We start from the raw sequence: 20,575 nt of genomic DNA, 5'->3' as shown, positions 1-20,575 counted from the left end.
ACCCTTGTTGTAATGAAGGGCATGGCACACCTTCAGGATAAGACTGCTCATGGTCACATCACCACCTCAGGTTCTCAATAATAACTCAATAGACAATTAGTCACAATTAGTCATTAATTAAACATAAATAGTCATAATTAAAAAAATCCTTCACTAAAGGCCCACTTAAACACCATTTAGAGAAACATCTGTTTATTATGTTACATATAAAACATACAACTATTTATTAAACAGCCAATATGTAAACCTAAACATAACCATACAAGAAAAAAAAATGGTTCCCGCAAAACTTATAATAAATTATATAAAATGAAAAAATAAAATTTGCCTCAATCTGACATTTATATTTTAAAAAAGTTACCTTGAGCACACCATTCCAATTTTCATTCGCTGATTGAATAAATATTTGAATTTAGTTCACATTTAAGTAACATATAGCAAAATATGACATTATAATTTTATTACAGAATTCATGAAATGTTGAATCCAAAACACAGAAAACAAAAAAACTCATTGAAAAACATTAATTATAACTCAAACACTTTGCCCTTGTAATACATTAATCTCCACATACTCCTCAATACACATTCATTTATAACATGCATATGTAAATTGTGCTAACTGAAACCTATTTAATTCATTATGTATTGCTGGAGGAACTCAATTCTATCATGTCATGTTTGTCTCTCTTTTATGAATGTAAATAATACAAAATAATAAAAATAAAAAAGCTATTCCATAATAGATTGTTTTAAAGTAAAATGATGAATGCTGAAAAGTTCAGTGCTGATTCTTGTAGGCGATGTGAATCCTGCTTAATTTGTGTCACAAACGTATTCACTTGTGTTCAAATGAGCAGCAGGATTATTGTTGCTCCTGAGAATTGGCAGGATCATTGTTGTTTTCTGTTTCTGTGAAAGATTCAGATCTCCCAATGGACAAACTGAAAGACAAGTGACAAAAAAATTATAAATTGTTAAATAAATCTCTACTATATATATTGCGAATTTAAGTTATTCACAAAAAAAAGTATTTTATTTATATATATATATATATATATATATATATATATATATATATATATATATATATATATATATACACACACACACAATATATAAATAAAATACTTTTTTTTGCGAATAACTTAAATTTCAAGCTGTACTTTGGCTTAAGACGACCCAGAATAAGGCTTATTGGTTGTATGGACTTCTTGGTCATTTTTAATGTATTTGAGCTTGGAAGTATGACTCACTATCCACTTGTAATTGCAGAAATTAGCAACTTGGACATTCTTTAAAATTTACTCATTTAGTGATGCATGGGGGACCAAACTGTTTTGAATTACTAGAGGAATGAATTTTGGGTGAACGATCCCACTCAAATGAAACTCACTTGACTTTTTTCAGCTTATTATCTGGAAGAGCCTGAAGAGCTGAGAGCCGCTCCATTGTTGTCGTTCCTATGTCATTCCCAGACAGATGCAGCTTACTCAAGTGTGAGGTGTTTGATGTCAGAGAAGAAATCAGAGCAACACAACCATCATCTCTGACACCACAATCATTCAACCTGCAGAGGCAACAAAGACACATCTTCTCTGTTCATGACACAACTCAGAAACACATTTAAAATATTACACTTGTAGAGTAATTTAATCACAGTGACTCTACCCTAGTGTCTCTAGTTTACAGTCAGCACTTTCCAGTGCAGCAGACAACCGCTTAAGCCCTGGGTCTCCTACGATGTTGCCAGATAGATTGAGCTCTTTTAGCTGTGAGAGGTTTGATGTCAGAGCCGAAGCCAAATCAGCACAACCTTCATGAGTGATACCACAACCTGTCAGCCTACACAGAGAAAAACAACACTATTAATCAGTGTATTAAATCATGCACATATAATTGTCGACGGGGCACCAGTGACTAGTGTACCTGTTTTAAAATCCCAACCTAATATTATTTGGTAACACCATTTTACAGTGTCCTTGTTATACATTATATGTAGTTACTAGAGTAATAACTATACATTATGCAGCCGAAGCTTTACGAAGCAGTGTTTTGAAATCGGCCATCACTATATAAGTCATTTTTTTTTTTTTTTTTTTTGTGCAAAAAAACAAAACAATTATCGTTGCTTCATAAAATTATTGTAGAACCACAGTGAGATGGACTTTGTAACAACGTCTTTAGTGGAGGCCTTTCTGAACCATTGGATTTCAACAAAACTATCTTCATTTGTGTTCTGAAGATGAACAAAGGTATCCTGACAAGCCAGACCCACATCAAGATGTTTGGTCTGGAAACTCCCCATTGATTAGATATTAAAGATTAAACTTTCGCCGTATCCAGTCGGCAAAACTCTGAACACATCTTCCCTTCTTAAGTATGACTTCAGTGCCGTTCTTTGTTCTTTTCTCAAAGAAAAGCTTAGGGCCAAAGCCGATTCGAAAGATCGCCATTCGCCAGTTTCTGTGTTTACTAGAAGCACGCAAGCGCAACTCGGCCGTCATTATGTTAAGCCCCGCCCACCGACTCTATACACGATGTGATTGGCCCGACCAGAGTTTGGTTTTTACAGCTCAGAAGTGTATTGAGAGTTGCTAGACGACACTCGCGGCAAGTTAGAGCCCTAAAACAGAGGGAAGTTGTTTGAATATTATACTGAATGTATAACATTATAGTGAACATTGTTGCATGTTATAGTGACCTTAGTAAAACAACCAAAACAAATGTGTAAAATGTTGATATTTTTTACAGCTAAAAGACCCAAGGGTTAAATCGACCCCAAAGAAAACTGATGCTACAAAATGTATAAAGGACATTGAAAAAATATCATGTTAATTTTATGTTCACAGAGTTGTCCCATTAAATTAGTAAATTCATTCAACCTGAAGCAAAAAACAAAACCAAAAAAACCTTGATGTCAATCGTGTGTTTACAGACGTTAAACATTGATTGGGGTTATAGATAATAGGAAGGTTAAATAAAATATTAGATATTTAATGTATGACCCAGGAATGTTTTCTTACCACAGTTCTTCAAGTCCAAAAGGAGGACACTTTGGTCCTTTAGCAAGAAACTTCATTCCAGAATCTCCCAGTTTATTCTCTGATAGATCCAGCTCTTTCATGTGTGAGGGGTTTGAGCTCAGAGCTGAAGCCAGAGCAGCGCAACCTTCATCTGTGAGACCACAGTCCTTCAGCCTACGGAGAGAACAATGACACATCCTTCACTCTTTCATTCACGAAACACAGATGGGTTAAGCAGTGACAAACTTAGCAGACAAGATGGGATCTTACTTCAGAACCTTCAGCTGACACTCAGGATTCCTTAGGGTGGCAGACAGCAGCTTCGTTCCTAAATCTCGCACCTTATTTCTAGACAGATCCAGTTCTTTCAGGAGTGAAGGGTTTGATGTCAGAGCTGAAGCCAAAGCAGCACAACCTTCATCTGTGATATTGCAATTCCTCAGCCTGCAGATAGAACAAGACACGTATTTGTACAGTTTATATGTGTGTTGAGGATAGACTAAAATATTCAATATATTATCACATCCAAATCATACTTCAGTTTCTGTATTGTACAAAGAGAATCAGAAAGACACTTCACTCCTCCATCTCCTAGTTCATTAAATGATAAATCCAGATGTTTCAGGTGTAAGGGGTTTGATCCCAGAGCTAAAGCCAGAGAAGCACAACCTTTATTTGTGACACCACAGCTATTCAGCCTGCAGAAAGAACAATAACAAATTCTGACTCAGTAAACACACCAAAGCAAAAGCTTCTGGTAACCAGAAACTACATATATTTACATATTTGCTGTTGATTTTACAATATTTAATGTGAAAAACACATGAAGGTCGGTCTATGCTTAGGTTGGGACTAAGCCTTAGATGATGATTTTGGTCTTAAAGATTAATTTCAGTTATGAAATTACGATTTACAAATGGTTTATATTATAATTATATTATATACCAAATTGTACAATTAGAATGACCATTATATATAGATTGTTTGAGTCCTTAACTTTACCCTACCTAAAAACAGACCAGTAAATAGATAATCGTCTTAGATATAGTAATAGCAGGGGTCTCCAACCCTGCTCATGGAGAGCTATATCTTATTACAGACTACGGCTACGTGCCTGCGTTTGAAACTGGCAAAATGCTGACTTCGGAGGACACATTTCAAGACAGGAAGGCATCAAGCCATGTCCTATTCTGATGTTTGCTAGATTGTGAAACTGTTACACTACCTTAGAAGCAGTAGCGTACCGTGGGGTTTCAGTCAGGGCCTTCACTAACGATCAACACGCCCCACGCCATAACAACACGCACACACACACACACACGATCAACAAGCCCCACGCCGTCGCCATAACAACACACACACACACACACACACACACATACACACCCCCACACGCACACGTTTGTTTTTGTGACATATGGGGACATTCCATAGGCGCAATGGTTTTTATACTGTAAAAACCGTATTTTCTATCCCCTTACACTGCCCCTAAACCTACCCATCACACACACACACACACACACACACACACACACACACACACACACACACACACACACACACACACACACACACACACACACACACACAAACACACACACAGCCCCTAAACCTACCCATCACAGGAAACATTCTGCATTTTTACTTTCTAAAAAAAACCTCATCCTGTATGATTTATAAGCATTTTGAAAAGTGACATGGCCAATGTCCTCATATTTCACCCTCTCCTGTGTGTCATAATACACACACACACACACACACGCAAAATACAATAATGCACTGTACGCAATACTACTACGAACTTTGCTTTCATAGTGTTCGTTGGGAAGGGGACAAGCAAAAAGTACACGCGAGACAAAAAGGCAATTTGACTATTTATTGATGATACTGCACTCACGTGTCACCGTTTAGGCAAATGGTGAAAAGAATCAAAATCAGCTGGCACAAATACTCTTAAACAAACAAAAATACGGACCAACAGAACATCCAAAGAAACAGAAAAAACACTGCTTGTTAGCTAACATTACCGGCTTGACATCAGGATCGATCATTCGCACGCAGCCTGTCATCCGCGGCGGCAATAGTTTATTTCACACAGAATTCTCACAACCCGCGAAAAGTTCAGACGGCTGATGACATCAGCAGGGGGTAGCAGACCGACACATCGCTGGGCCTCTGGGCCGTTCTATCACTACACATCAAATTTTGATTGGCTAATGACCCACGTCAGTCAAAGCTATGGTCCAATGGAAAATAGCAGCTTCAATGGAAGGCAAGCTATTCTACTAGTGCTGGTCCTAGGGGCTGTGATGCGTTTAGATGATGACATATGGAAAATACACCAAAAATAAATACATTCTTTCTAGAAATATAATCATAACTATATATATATATATATATATATATATATATATATATATATATATATATATATATATATATATATATATATATATATATAACGATTTTGACAGGGCCAGCAGAGAAGGCCCTGCTGGCCCTGACGGCCCACCACTGCTTAGAAGTCTGTCTGAAATTAGTTTTGTGAGATACCTTCATGCACAAGATTTACAAGCCATTTTCTGATAAGACAACGAGTCAGTTGCCTAGGTTTTCGGACGCAGCCTTCATATCCAACCCTGCTCCAATAGTTTATCTGGTTCAGGTGTGTTTGATTGGGGTTGGAGCTGAACTTCAGGATTGTAGCTGTCCTGAGCATGGTTGGAGACCCGTTCATATATATTATATAAATAGTATTATATAAATATTTAAACATCATGGTAATGATACAAACCATTACCTCAGTATCTCTAGTGTGCAATGAGAACTTCCCAGTCCTTCAGAGAGCAATTCCACTCCTGAATCCCGTATTTCATTTCCATTCAGATTCATTTCCTTTATACATGAATACTCAGAGGCGAGAGCTATAGCCAGAGGAGCGCAGCACTTTGTATTCAGTTCACAATGAGTACACCTATGAAAAATAATACAATTGACAGAGGATTAATTAGAAGAACCTTAACCTATAATTTGTATAAACTATGAAAAAGGCCATTTGAATCATGACAAAACATACAAAAATTGACATACAAAACTGATTTGGATGCTTTAAGGACAGGTACAAGATGCCGAAGAACTTGCTCCATTTGTGAACAGTTGGTTTTCCACATATATTTCTTCAATTCAAACACATCCAAGTTCTCTGAAGTCAGAAGAACAAACACCACAGCTGACCAGTGCAAGGGGCTCATTTTGACTGTGGTAAGAGCTCTACACTTGAGATAATGGAGAATTTGTTCCACTAGAGCATTGTCACCCAGATCATTAAGGCAGTGGAACAGATTGATTAATTTCTCTGGAGTTGTATGTTCCTCTACCTTCTTCTTGATGTAATTGACTGTGTCCTCTAAATTGTGGTTCCTGCTTTCTGTCTGTGTCAGAAGAACCTTTAAAAGAGCCTGATTGGACTCAAGTGAGAAACCCAGAAGGAAGCGTAGGAAAAGGCCCAGGTGTCTGTTTTTACTTTCTAATGTCTCATCGACAGCTCTCTGATGCAGGTTGAATATTGGAACCTGTGTATGTGTTGATTCAGTCATTTGGACAAACACATTTATGTTCTGGATTGTGAAGGAATGATGCACAAACAGAGCAGCCAGATGTTCCTGAATGCTCAGATGAACAAAGCAGTAGACTTTCCTCTGACACGGACCAAACTCCTCTCTGAAGATCTGAGTGCACAACCCAGAGTACACTGATGCTTCTGTCACGTCAATGCCACACTCTCTCAGATCTTCTTCATAGAACATCACATTGCGTTTCATAAGCTCTTGAAATGCCAGTTTCCCTAGTTTGAGGATCATGTCTTCATCTGACAATTTCTTCTCATAGTCCTTCTCATGTTTGATGTTGGTCTGAAGGATCAGGAAGTGTGTGTACATTTGAGTGAGAGTCTTGGGAATCTCTGCACTCTCTGCTCCACTTAGCATCTTCTCTAGAACAGTGGCTGAGATCCAGCAGAACACTGGGATGTGGCACATGATGTACAGGCTCCTCGATGACTTCAGGTGTGAGATGATTTTATTGGCCAGACTCTGATCAGTGATTCTCTTCCTGAAGTATTCCTCCTTCTGTGGGTCATTGAAGCCTCGTACCTCTGTCACTCGATTAACATGCTCATAGGGGATGAGATCAGCTGCTGCTGGTCTGGAGGTGATCCAGATGAGAGCAGAGGGAAACAGATTCCCCAAAATAAGGTTTGTCAGCAGCACGTCCACTGATGTCTCTTTGGTTACATTGTTTAGAGTCTCATTGTTTTTAAAATTTAAGGGGAAACGGCACTCGTCCAGACCGTCAAAGATGAACAACACTTTATTATGGGAAATGTCCATTTCTACAGTTTCAGGAAAAAAAACACGGAGAAGATCTAAAAGACTGAGTTTGTCTTTTATAAAATTGAGCTCTCTGAAAGGAAGTGGAAATATGAGGTGAATGTCCTGATTCCCCTTCCCTTCAGCCCAGTCTAGACTGAACTTCTGCGCAGAGACTGTTTTTCCAATGCCAGCAAATCCTTTAGTAAGCACAAATCTAATGGCCTGGTTTTGTCCGGGTAAGGGTTTGAAGATGTCCCTGCAGTTGATTGGTTTGTCCGCTGTCTCTGCTGCTCTCTTAGCTGCTGTTTCAATCTGTCTGATCTCATATTCATCATTAAACTCTCTTCCTTCTGTGATGTAGAGCTCAGTGTAGATCTCATTCAATAGTGTTGGGTTTCCCTGCTTTGTTAGAATTCCTTCATGCAGATGTTGAAACTTCTTCCGCAGCTTTGTTTTAAGTTTAATGCTGTACAATTAAGAAAAAGTTATATATCACTGGTAAATGTTCACATAGCTAAATACAGATTCAGATATTATTTTGCTGCAATGAAAGATTTGAAGTAAGAAATAAAGCAGTACAAAATAAATATATTTATGACTACAAATTATACATATACATAATTACATAATTATACATAGAAATATACTAAGGTGCGATTGATTCGTTACACCCAGGGGTGTAGTTTTAATTTAGATTTTTTAATTTAGATGTAGTTTTAATTTAGATGAGTATGAGGTAACATAGCTCTGTTTATCATATTAGATACATTTGGGTGTGTTTAAAATGATGTTATGACGTTACTCTGTGCGTTCGTTCAGCGGCTGCTGCAAAACTTGTTCACACTGCTAAGAGTAAAGCGTATGGCACAATTGACAGGCGACTTCCTCAGACGTGTGTGTGTGTGTGTGTGTGTGTGTGTGTGTGTGTGTGTGTGTGTGTGTGTGTTTTAGGGTATTTTTGCCTTTATTTTGACAGGATAGGTCAATGAAAGATCTTAATATTGATGATTATGATATAAAAGGTTTTCTTTTTATCAGTGACACACAATGATCCATAAATCCATAAATGTACCTGTTTTCCGAAGTCATGTCATCTTTGAATCCATCGTGCTTTGAAACGTCACTCCTCACTGACCTACAGCTGCACTCCGGTGCGTCTGATATTTTCTGGCTGTAACAGTGCAAATTTTACTTTTTTATGCAAATGAAACAATGACAAACTACTTTTAGGAACATTTAAGAAAAGTGTACATTTGCAATATAACTTATTATAGCAGCCAATTGATTTCTTACCGAAATATTTGTAAATGTTGTCAAGTGTAATTTTAATCATTGACACATGTTTGTCCTATCTACTGTATAAATTTACCTCTCTTTGGAACTCCTGTCACTTTTATTTTTTTTTAATTGCAAATGACCCTTTGACTTGTCACTCCTCATGGATAAACAGCTAGGCTCCGGTGAGTCTAATCTCTTCTGCCTGTAACAGAGAGCAGATTATACTTAAAGGAAGTGTATGTAAGATTGTGGCCAAAACTAGTACTGCAATCACTTTCAGATGACTGTAGAGTGATGTATCCCATCTCTCCCTCCCCCCTGATGCCAAATCACTACTGACTTTGTGATTGGTTGACCGGTAGAGGGTGGAGCTTACGGCCAAAACACAACATGTCAACATCAACATCAGTTGAGGGCTGATTTCTTAATGTCTAGTGACATATCAGGGCCATTTTATGATTATATGGAAATACATTTCCTACATAAAGTTCCTTTAATATACAGTAAATAATACAATTATAATAATAATAGTCTATTCAGAATAACAGTTACTAGGGATGGGTATCGTTAAGGTTTTAAAGGTATTACTACTCTTATCAATACTGCTTATCGATCCAGTACTTTAACGGTATCCTTATCGGTTATTTTTATTAGACTTTATTATAATAAAAAGAAAAATTAAGAAAATAATTAACATTGCTTTATAATCTGAACATGTAAAATATCTATTGAAACCATAGGCGTAAATTACGGGTGGGACGGGTGGGACATGTCCCCACCTCTTTTTTAACATCTTGCTTCACAGATGAACCTAACTAATACAAACACAACATCTCTGTTTAACTAGAAGAGTAGGCACTATCATTTTGTTCGTTTGTTAAATAAGAGGCGATCAGGTGCTGGTTGCCGCTGTTATCAGTGCTGCAGATTTCTCTCGCGGCTCATGCAGTCTCCACACAGACGAGCGTTTTAATCTAACACTTAACGCCGTTGCAGAGACTTTCTATTTGTTCCGGTCAGATCACGAAACAAAATGCACAAAAACTGTTCCTGCTCTTGATGTACAACCACTGATGGTATTCGGTTTTGATGAGAGAAAAAATAGGCTACGAAGGCAGATTAGAAACGAGAACTTCTAACAAATTTAACAGACCAGACCAGGGATTATAAGCAAAGTGTGCAAATCTATATGCCTTTATTCACGTGAAAAATCTTGGCACGACTATATTGTGTTTAGATGCAATAATTAAACGATATCTATATCAATAAATGAACTATTTAATTGATTTCCGGACATCTTAATACAATTTTTTCTGCAATTGTTATTGTACATATTTTACATCTGATATAACATTGTATCAGCAAAATGCTACCCCCCTTAATACGCCATATAGTGCATATCATATGCACGCGGAAAACTGCGTACTATATGCACGCCAAAGCTCATTTTGACGTATGAGCGCCCCTTATACGTCAAAATGAGCTTTGGTGTGCATATAGTACGCAGTTTTCCGCGTGCATATGATACGCAATTTATGTCCCACCCACTTTTTAAAACAAAGTTACGCCACTGATTGAAACATAAACAGCAATGTTTAAACAAAACAAATATAAAAATCTATCACCAGTGCATTTTTACAGGCATTTTTTGATTTATATATGCATACGATAAGAACAAGAAACAAAGTACAAACAAATGGTCAAATAAATGCAGTAAATATACAATAAAACAAAGATACAAATAACATATGGTAATTTAATTTCAGGAAGGTCTACTAACATTACTGTTTGGGTTACGTCCTACAAAAGACATCTAATAATAAAATAAAAAATAACACTGCATAGTTTTCACTGTACAAATTAATAGATTAATGCTTTTTAATATATTACTAGCTAAGAGTATCTTTCTCTTCGCCTTTTGTTTGATTCACATTATAACACAATCGTCAGGGTTTATTAGACGCTGCCCCTTTAAGACCGAATGCAGATCTTATACATATTTTCTCCAAACTATTAACGGCCAATTTAAGACAAATTGTGTTTAAGTGATTACTCTCCAAACGGTTATTTTGACAAAGGCTATTTGTTGTGTGTATTTGATGGTGTAGACACGTACACGTTGCCTTGGTTTCAAAGCGCACACGCATAAGCCGCCTTGAAGCTGGAAACTCCTGTGCGGATTATTGTGCTTTTAATAGCTCTATCTATTTATTAACAAACGCGTTCCACAATTTAGCAACAGTAGAGATTGCATTTTACATTAATCTCAGATTGTGTCGATTCTGGCATTAGGTTTGGGGTGAACCGATGCTTACCGCTGTGAAGGGAAGGAAGTTGCGCAAGACGGAACATGGCATTTTTAATAGTTTTACCACATATCTATTTTTAATTCCTGGCAACCAAAATCGAAAATTTGGTTGTCCGACAGAGAAGGATGACCGACAGAGAAGAAGCTAATGGCAATGGTTAGACCAGAGCCTGAGTAGCATAACTGAGAAACATTCTGCTCGAGGTTCGAGTTGAATAGCGATTTCTTCTAATGTTTCATCGTCTGACTCAGACATCGGATTAATATGGTAAAATCAACACCATCGTTACTCTCTTTACAGTGTGTACAATCACTGAGCTTTAGGAAGCGTCTGGACGGAGCTGACATTTGGTTATGGTAATCGCTGTTTGTTTCTGAAATAAGCACTGCACGCGTAGACCAGTCACAACAGCCTGCCACCTGACCTATTAGGGCTGCATTTCACAAAAGCATCGTAAGCCTAAGTTGATTGTAAAAACAATGGTATGAGTTATCTTAATATTAAGATGTTTCCCAAAAGCATTGTAACTTAAAGGGATAGTTAGCCCAAAAACTGCTTACCCCTAGGGCATCCAACATGTAGGTGGTTTTGTTTCTTGAGTAGAAAACAAACTGTTGGCCAATGGAGGTCGCCGTCCGCGACTGGCAGCCATTTTGTCACAGGCAGCTCGTTCACTCAAAAGAGTGTTTTAATGGTGCATGTACTTTTAACTAGCCATAACTTGCTCAATTTTCAACCGATTTTCAAACTGTTTAGTTTGTTATAAATGTCAGAGATGTAGTTATGCCACTACATACTTATGAATAATTATAACCATGGACTTCAATATGAAAGTAACATTGAACAGAACAGATAGGTGCAATAAAAAAGGTATTTATGTTAAATCAATATATAGGCTATTAAAACTGTGTACCGAATGGACGAATATATATATATATATATACACACACACACACACACACACACACACACACACACACACACACACACACACACACATATATATATATATATATATATTTTTTTTTTTATTTTTTTTTTTTTTGACACCAATAACGATTTTGTGACAACCAATCTTTTGTCTAGTTAAAATAAACTTTGTTTGCATGTTTTTTATATTTTTTTTATTTAAAAAACAATAACGATTTTGTGACAACCAATCTTTTGTCTAGTTAAAATAAACTTCGTTTGCATGTTTTTTGTTTTGTTTTTTTATTTAAAAAATAATAATACAAATTATTTTATTATAATAGTGATATTCTTATTATAAAAGTGTATATATATATATATACAGTCTTGTTCAAAATAATAGCAGTACAATGTGACTAACCAGAATAATCAAGGTTTTTAGTATATTTTTTATTGCTACGTGGCAAACAAGTTACCAGTAGGTTCAGTAGATTGTCAGAAAACAAATGAGACCCAGCATTCATGATATGCACGCTCTTAAGGCTGTGCAATTGGGCAATTAGTTGAAAGGGGTGTGTTCAAAAAAATAGCAGTGTCTACCTTTGACTGCACAAACTCAAAACTATTTTGTACAAACATTTTTTTTTTCTGGGATTTAGCAATCCTGTGAATCACTAAACTAATATTTAGTTGTATGACCACAGTTTTTTAAAACTGCTTGACATCTGTGTGGCATGGAGTCAACCAACTTGTGGCACCTCTCAGCTGTTATTCCACTCCATGATTCTTTAACAACATTCCACAATTCATTCACATTTCTTGGTTTTGCTTCAGAAACAGCATTTCTGATATCACCCCACAAGTTCTCAATTGGATTAAGGTCTGGAGATTGGGCTGGCCACTCCATAACATTAATTTTGTTGGTTTGGAACCAAGACTTTGCCCGTTTACTAGTGTGTTTTGGGTCATTGTCTTGTTGAAACAACCGTTTCAAGGGCATGTCCTCTTCAGCATAGGGCAACATGACCTCTTCAAGTATTTTAACATATGCAAACTGATCCATGATCCCTGGTATGCGATAAATAGGCCCAACACCATAGTAGGAGAAACATGCCCATATCATGATGCTTGCACCTCCATGCTTCACTATCTTCACTGTGTACTGTGGCTTGAATTCAGAGTTTGGGGGTCGTCTCACAAACTGCCTGTGGCCCTTGGACCCAAAAAGAACAATTTTACTCTCATCAGTCCACAAAATGTTCCTCCATTTCTCTTTAGGCCAGTTGATGTGTTCTTTGGCAAATTGTAACCTCTTCTGCACATGCCTTTTTTTTTAACAGAGGGACTTTGCGGGGGATTCTTGAAAATAGATTAGCTTCACACAGATGTCTTCTAACTGTCACAGTACTTACAGGTAACTCCAGACTGTCTTTGATCATCCTGGAGGTGATCATTGGCTGAGCCTTTGCCATTCTGGTTATTCTTCTATCCATTTTGATGGTTGTCTTCCGTTTTCTTCCACGTCTCTCTGGTTTTGCTCTCCATTTTAAGGCATTGGAGATCAATTTAGCTGATCAACAGCCTATCATTTTTTGCACCTCTTTATAGGTTTTCCCCTCTCTAATCAACTTTTTAATCAAAGTACGCTGTTGTTCTGAACAATGTCTTGAACGACCCATTTTCCTCAGCTTTCAAATGCATGTTCAACAAGTGTTGGCTTCATCCTTAAATAGGGGCCACCTGATTCACACCTGTTTCTTCACAAAATTGATGACCTCAGTGATTGAATGCCACACTGCTATTTTTTTGAACACACCCCTTTCAACTAATTCAACTAATTGCCCAATTGCACAGCCTTAAGAGCGTGCATATCATGAATGCTGGGTCTCATTTGTTTTCTGAGAATCTACTGAACCTACTGGTAACTTGTTTGCCACGTAGCAATAAAAAAATATACGAAAAACCTTGATTATTCTGGTTAGTCACATTGTACTGCTATTATTTTGAACAAGACTGTATATATATATATATATATATATATATATATATATATATATATATATATATATATATATATATATATATATATATATATAATTGAACAGCTCGATTGTGGTCTCAGCCCCCTTGATAATGTGCATGGAAGTTAGCCGTGATACACAAGCTGCACGATTAAGTCGTTTATCGAAACGAAAAGCTGCCATTTCAATGTGTTAAAGCATCCAGATTTGTAGCCATGCTAATAATGTTTGTAAGAAACCAAACCATTTGTAAATCCGTCAAGATTTCAGCGAGATAAAAGTATTTATGTTCGTACAGATCACTCATCTTACGTCAGGTTCCACAGAGCCCGACAGAAAGCTTGCCTGTGACAAGATGGCCACCGGTGATGACGATGGTGACTCAGCCGTAAGACATCTATGCTGCGTCCCAATTCGCGCACTTATACTACGTCCTAAAAGTATGTACTCTTTTTGTGAAATACTTTTGAGTGTGTAGCAGATAAGTATGCAAGCTTCAGGACATACTACTTTGCCATCTTTAACGGACTCTGTCGCTTAGTTACGAGCATCCCGTCACCGTTTTCTGCCCTCTCAATCATCGTCAGATTCGTCACAGTTCAAATCCTCCACATTCAGTTTAATCTCCTACCGTATCGGAGAGAAATGTAGCCGCACGTTGATCTGCCATGTGGGTCTTTGTGGGTCAGAGACTCTCCTCATGTGTTTGCAGTTTAAATATAATGATGCATTTAAAATTTAATGGCCAAACGTGTCATTACAAAAGTTCACAATGCTACTCCAGGTGAAATATAATGTGGACAACACTGAACAAATATATTTTCATCCGGTTAAATACTGATAGTTGGTCACTCGAACCCCTTTATCTAAACTTCTCTACTTAACCGTCAAACTCGCACATCTGCCATGTTTGTATTTTTTTAACGTTTTTTTATCCGCGCTTGTAGTACTAATCGAATCCTCGTCCAACTTGCAATGGGTTGTGGGCAATATCAGCCGTTAGAGTGCACATCGATCCATACTTCGAATTCAGACCGGAAATAGTAAACCATCCGGGAATCTTTGGAATACTCTTTTCAACATACTACGATTTGGAACATACTAATTCTATTTTCGAATACTATTTAGTATGGATAGTATGCGAATTGGGACGCAGGGCTAGCCTTTATTATGGATATCTATGAGCCATTAGCCCCGAGCCAATGAAGAGAGATCTGAGTACTATTAATTACACTGGCGCCATCTGCGTGTGGAGTGGAGAGCACTGAGCAAGGGGTTAATAAAGTGCCATCTGGAGACCTGGAGGGAGCATGACATGGAAGCTTAAGGAGGAACAGTGGAACAGCAGCCCAGAGACTTGATCTTTACAAATTCAAGCTTTATAATGGCAGGGATTGTTGCTCTGTTTTTGATGTCCATAAAACGGCATCTCTCCATCAAATAACATGCTCCATACGGGAGGTTAAAAAATGCCTTGTGAAGTGAACTGATGCGTTTGTGTAAGAAAAATATCCATATTTAAAATTGTATAAAGTAAATTTTTGGCAAAGGCTTACGCGACCATTTACACCTGTCAGACGTCGCATACACATCTTAAACTCCGAGACAGCACTTTCAACAATTTTCGTGGCGAAAAGGCGATTGGCCGAAGCTTTACTTTAAAAAGTTTTAAATATGGATATTTTTCTTACCCACATGCATTGGTTCGCTTCAGAAGGCCTTTACGAACCACCCAGAGCCGTGTGGAGCATGTTATTTGATGGACAGATACATTTTTATGGACTTCAAAAACAGAGCAACAATCCCTGCCATGATAAAGCTTGGATTAGCCACAGCTTTTTAAATATAACTTTTATTTGAATGAAAGAAGAATGACATATACACCTAGGATGACTTAAGGGTGAGTAAATCATGGGCTAATTTTCATGTTTGGGTAAACTATCCCTTTAAATACATAATAAACTAAATGAAGACAGCTGTGCTTGTTACATTAATAGTTCTATGACAACAGATAATGGTGGGACACTGGAACAAAGCAATACACCGGAAACAGTTAACTGAGGAATACAAACTAAAAGTCCATTAAAATTAAATCTAACTGAACTAAACAGCTACAATTGTAAGCGTAATACAGATTTAGATGATTTCCACGTGTCACACCATGTCAAATCCAAACTTAAAGTTAATTCATTCTGAGATTTGCAAAATTATTTAATACTTGAAATAATAAAACGGTTTAAGTGTCACCATTAATATATTTATTATTACACATTTTAGTATGTGTGATTAATTGCATCTAACACAGTTAATTGCAATTTATCATTTTATTTATTAATGCCCGTCTCCACAAAACTTTTGTTAAATAACTTCATATTAATTTGACAGAATGGTTTAGGGATGGGAAGTGATAGGAAATGAGGGAGAATTGGAAAAAACAGAGGTCATTTTTGATTTTCTGAGAAAAATATATATATTACAACAGTTTTTTCAGAGACACAAAATGATAGTCCCTGTCTATGCATTTACCTGTCTTCAGAAGTGCGATCACCTTTGAAATTATTATGCAGTTGCTTTGATGCATCACTCTTAATGGACACACAGCTGGGCACTTGTGAGTCTAATGTTTTCTTCCTGTAACAGTGCAAATTTGACTTCATTTACAATTACAATTATAACATCAACAATTTTTTTGTATTATTATTTATGTGCAACTTTTTTCAGAGACACAAAATGATCGCCGCTATCTATACATTTACCTGTCTTCAGAAGTGTGTTCACCTTTGAAATGATTATGCAGCTGCTTCGAAGCATCACTGTTAATGGACACACAGCTGGGCACCTGTGAGCCTGATGTTTTCTGCCTGTAACAGTGCAAAATTGACTTCATTTACAATTACAATTAAAAGATCAACAATAATCTGTTTATTTTTAAAAAACGTAAATCTTTTTGTTGGGCCTAATTGACTGCTCAGATCTATTGACCCCCCCCCCCCCCCCACACACACACACACACACACACCCCTCAGTTAGTATGCTTACCTTAGTGCAGGAGATTCGCTTTGCAGTGGAGGATCCATTGCTATTTACTCCTTGTTACTATAAATCAGTGTTTCAAATAAAAAATCATATTTTATACACAAAAATTCAGAATGCATTGATAAAATATCTAAATTAAAATAGATTTATTACAATAATGTAATATAGAAAATACAATTTAAATATAGACGAATTATGAAATAGAAAAACAAGGACCATGCAGTGCAAAAATAAAGTTAGCAAAAAAAGAAAAGAAAAAGAAAATGCCAATTTTTCCTGTCTCTGACACATCAACTTTGAGGAGAAAACGTTCACTTGCTGCCTAATATATCAGGTGCCGTGATGAAGAGATAATCAGTGTTATTCCCTTCACCTGTCAGTGGTCATAATGTTATGCCTGATCGGTGTGTGTGTATATATATATATATATATATATATATATATATATATATATATATATATATATATATATATATATATATATATACACACACACACACACACACACACACACAAATACATATTATTATTATTATTATGCATTTACCTAAAAAACACAGTGTTTTATATTTATTATTTATTATATATTTATTATATGACACATTATACGTTTACTCGTTTTGGATTAATGCCTGCCTCACTACCTGTTGAACAGGTTTAAAAAAAGCTCCAACCTTTACAAACACACCCTTGTTACATTTGTGTATCCACACTATTTACATAGAAGTTTGACATGCTATTTTTGTATGTTGATGTTATCAGTTTATAATATATGGGTAAGCCCAAATATTTGCGTTTATAAAATAGACACAATTTATTGTAGTGATACAGACATTTTATGTTCCCTCATATTTGTCGGATGCTTATTCTAAGCGAAATCAACTTCTAAAAGCATTTTGACAAACATTTCACTTTTAGATTCTTATTCTCTAAATTCTCATGGAAGTATTAATAAAACTTTGTAATACTAAATGTAATAAAATGAAAAAAACTTACAGTTCAAACACCATTGCCAAGACGAACCGATCTTTAACACCCTTAAAGGTAAACAATGTCCCAGTGGCTGAGATCTTGCCTTACTAGAAATGCAGCTTTTAGTTTGGAGACACCCTGGAGGTGACGCATGTTACACCGAAAGAGATGGAATGTAAATGTCAACTAGGCTATTTTGTTTCAGTGTTCAGTTTGTACTGAGAGCTTTAGACATTTTTTTTCTTCACTCTACATTGAAGTACTGAACATAGAAAAGTAATGGGTTACTAAAATTGTTCCAGTTTAAAAGCTGTTTATCTGTTTATAGAACCGTCGTTTACACTATAATTAACAACATTATTTTATTAAATGTATTACATCATAGAAGTCCCATAGATTTTTTTTTATTTCGAAAAAATCCTTCAGTTGATTTAAAAATACATGCAGAGGCGTGAAGAGAAAAGGTTTGGACGTCAAAGCTAATCTCAAGAGCAGCATGACCTTCATTTGTGATGCCACAATCACAAAGCTTAAAGAAGGAACAACGAAACATCTACTACGTTTTAAGTGCAGGCCAACATCACAATTCAATAATGACAATGTCATAAGTTGATACACAACAGAAAAAATAAATAAAAGCCATCTTAACTTGTCTACTTTTGTCCCTTTTTGAAAGGACTGATTTCCTTGTAATTAACTGAAGCTCCAGTTTGTCACACCACATTAAATATTGTAAAAAAGTGATACTACAAAGTAGAACACCTTCTTTTAGTCCACTTCCGATTCTTCTTGAAATATCTGGGTGAACAACAGAATACGCTGATGCTTCTGTCACATCAATGCCACACACTCGCAGGTCTTTATAATAGAAGATCAAATCTCGAGCTGCTCCAAGCCAGTTTGAGGATCATGTCTTCATCGTTCACCGTTATTGCATAGGCCTTCTCATGCATAGTGCTCATCTGAAGAACCAGGAAGTGTGTGTACATCTGAGTGAGAGTCTTGGGAATCTCTGCACTCTCTGCTCCACTCAGCATCTTCTCTAGAACAGTGGCTGAGATCCAGCAGAACACTGGGATGTGGCAAGTCAGATTTTTAATGCGTTTCAGATTTCATGCATAGAAAGTGTTCTGTAATGATCCGCACAAACATTGTCAGAACATATCAGAGTGAAATTCAGCCGCATGAGAGACTCATTCATATGTCAAACAGACAAACTTAGTATAATGACGAACAAAAAAATGTTGATTGTGCAAAGTAAATTTTCGGTATCTCAGAAATTAGGCTACTACACTGAAAACATTTGCACATTAATATTAAATAACCTATATGATGTACCTAAATGAAAAACATATGAACATTAATTGTGATATGTTTGATCAATGGAGACTGGGCGTTTAGAAAGGAGGTCTGATACAACATGGTAAAAAAAAAAAAGTTCAAGTAAGAAATTGTGTGTTGATACCATCTACCGTCTTTGTGTAGGCTACATATCTATTTAAAACTGCACTATGTAGGATTTTTGAAATATCCAAAACCACCAGGCCAGTGTTATATATTTTGTTCAGTTGAGTATTTACAATATCCCGAATATTTGTAAATTGTGAGAAAATTGCTATTTAACCAATGAATCGGGACGTCTGAGGGAGTCGCCTGTCAATTGCGCCATATCTGCGTTACCCTCAGTTACTCATGACCGGAAAAGCGGAAATGGCGCCTGCAACTGTGTCCTGTCATAATAAAAGTTCCGCTGCTCGCAAGCCGTGTGTTGCGCTTCAAACGCTCCAGCGGCCGTGCTCAGCTCCTCAACACTCGGTCCTGCTCTGCTTCATACTACAGTAATGTTAATAACCGCATCCATGAACATAATTTTTAGCCGAACCCTATCCCGATTCTTCCACCGGCTGTGAGGTGAAGACCACATGTCCAAAGATTCTGTGCTCAAACTTGGCTTCATCAAACTATGCCTTTATTTTGAATACGTGACCTCTAATGGATGGATAAGTTACATAGTGCACCTTTAATCAAAATGTAATGATATGTAAGGGATAATTCATGCATTAAAGGATTTTAATGCACGGCGTAGAGGCGAAGAACCGCCCGAAGCGAAGCGGAGGATTATCCCGCTTATACCATGGTTATTTGCCAAGTTAAAAACAATTTAAAACTGAAACTGATGTTGTTTAACAGACGGGTTAAAATGATGGTTGTGTTTTTAGTTCTAGCAAATTAGAACAAATTATCACATTTATTTAAATTCATTATTCAAAGAGAGAGACAGAGAACTGAAAGAGAAAGATCAGCTAGAGAGAGAGAGAGAGAGAGAGAGAGAGAGAGAGAGAGAGAGAGAGAGAGATGTTCGCGATCTCTTCTTTATGTCAGTCTGAAGCATATTGAACATAACTTAATGCTTATTTAATGGATTTATTAAAAATATTTATGAATGACACAGGCAACACTGCAGTGACAAGGCAATCTTTTCGAACTAATCATCATTATGTAGCCTAGTGTGAATTAAACCCCACGTCTTTAGGCTATAAAGACACGTTACATTTAATACATTAAAATAATAATAATAAAACATTTTATAGACTGTAAAAAACGCACGACACACTGCGACATGTTCTGTAACTTGATGTCAGTGTCAGTGTTTGT

At 36.6% G+C, this 20,575-nt stretch overlaps 1 protein-coding gene across 1 annotated transcript; it reads right to left on the bottom strand.

The window, feature by feature from the left end:
• Positions 1-291: 291 nt before the first annotated feature.
• On the bottom strand, positions 292-18,038 carry LOC137084234 (NACHT, LRR and PYD domains-containing protein 12-like). Its single transcript, XM_067450297.1, has 14 exons — positions 17,945-18,038; positions 16,952-17,008; positions 16,669-16,773; positions 16,439-16,543; positions 8,765-8,875; positions 8,468-8,566; positions 6,116-7,861; positions 5,826-5,999; positions 3,562-3,723; positions 3,296-3,469; positions 3,026-3,199; positions 1,671-1,844; positions 1,396-1,569; positions 292-943 (listed from the first exon to the last, which is right to left on the bottom strand). The coding sequence occupies exons 2-14, from the start codon at positions 16,987-16,989 to the stop codon at positions 865-867; spliced, it is 3,315 nt and encodes a 1,104-aa protein (XP_067306398.1). The 5' UTR covers positions 16,990-17,008; positions 17,945-18,038; the 3' UTR covers positions 292-864.
• Between the last annotated feature and the right edge of the window lie 2,537 nt (positions 18,039-20,575).

The sequence above is a fragment of the Pseudorasbora parva genome, chromosome 8 (assembly GCF_024679245.1).
Source record: "Pseudorasbora parva isolate DD20220531a chromosome 8, ASM2467924v1, whole genome shotgun sequence".
NCBI classification, from domain to species: domain Eukaryota; kingdom Metazoa; phylum Chordata; class Actinopteri; order Cypriniformes; family Gobionidae; genus Pseudorasbora; species Pseudorasbora parva.
The sequence above is the reverse complement of the archived record's forward strand: the minus strand, read 5'-3'. Positions and strand labels throughout refer to the sequence as shown.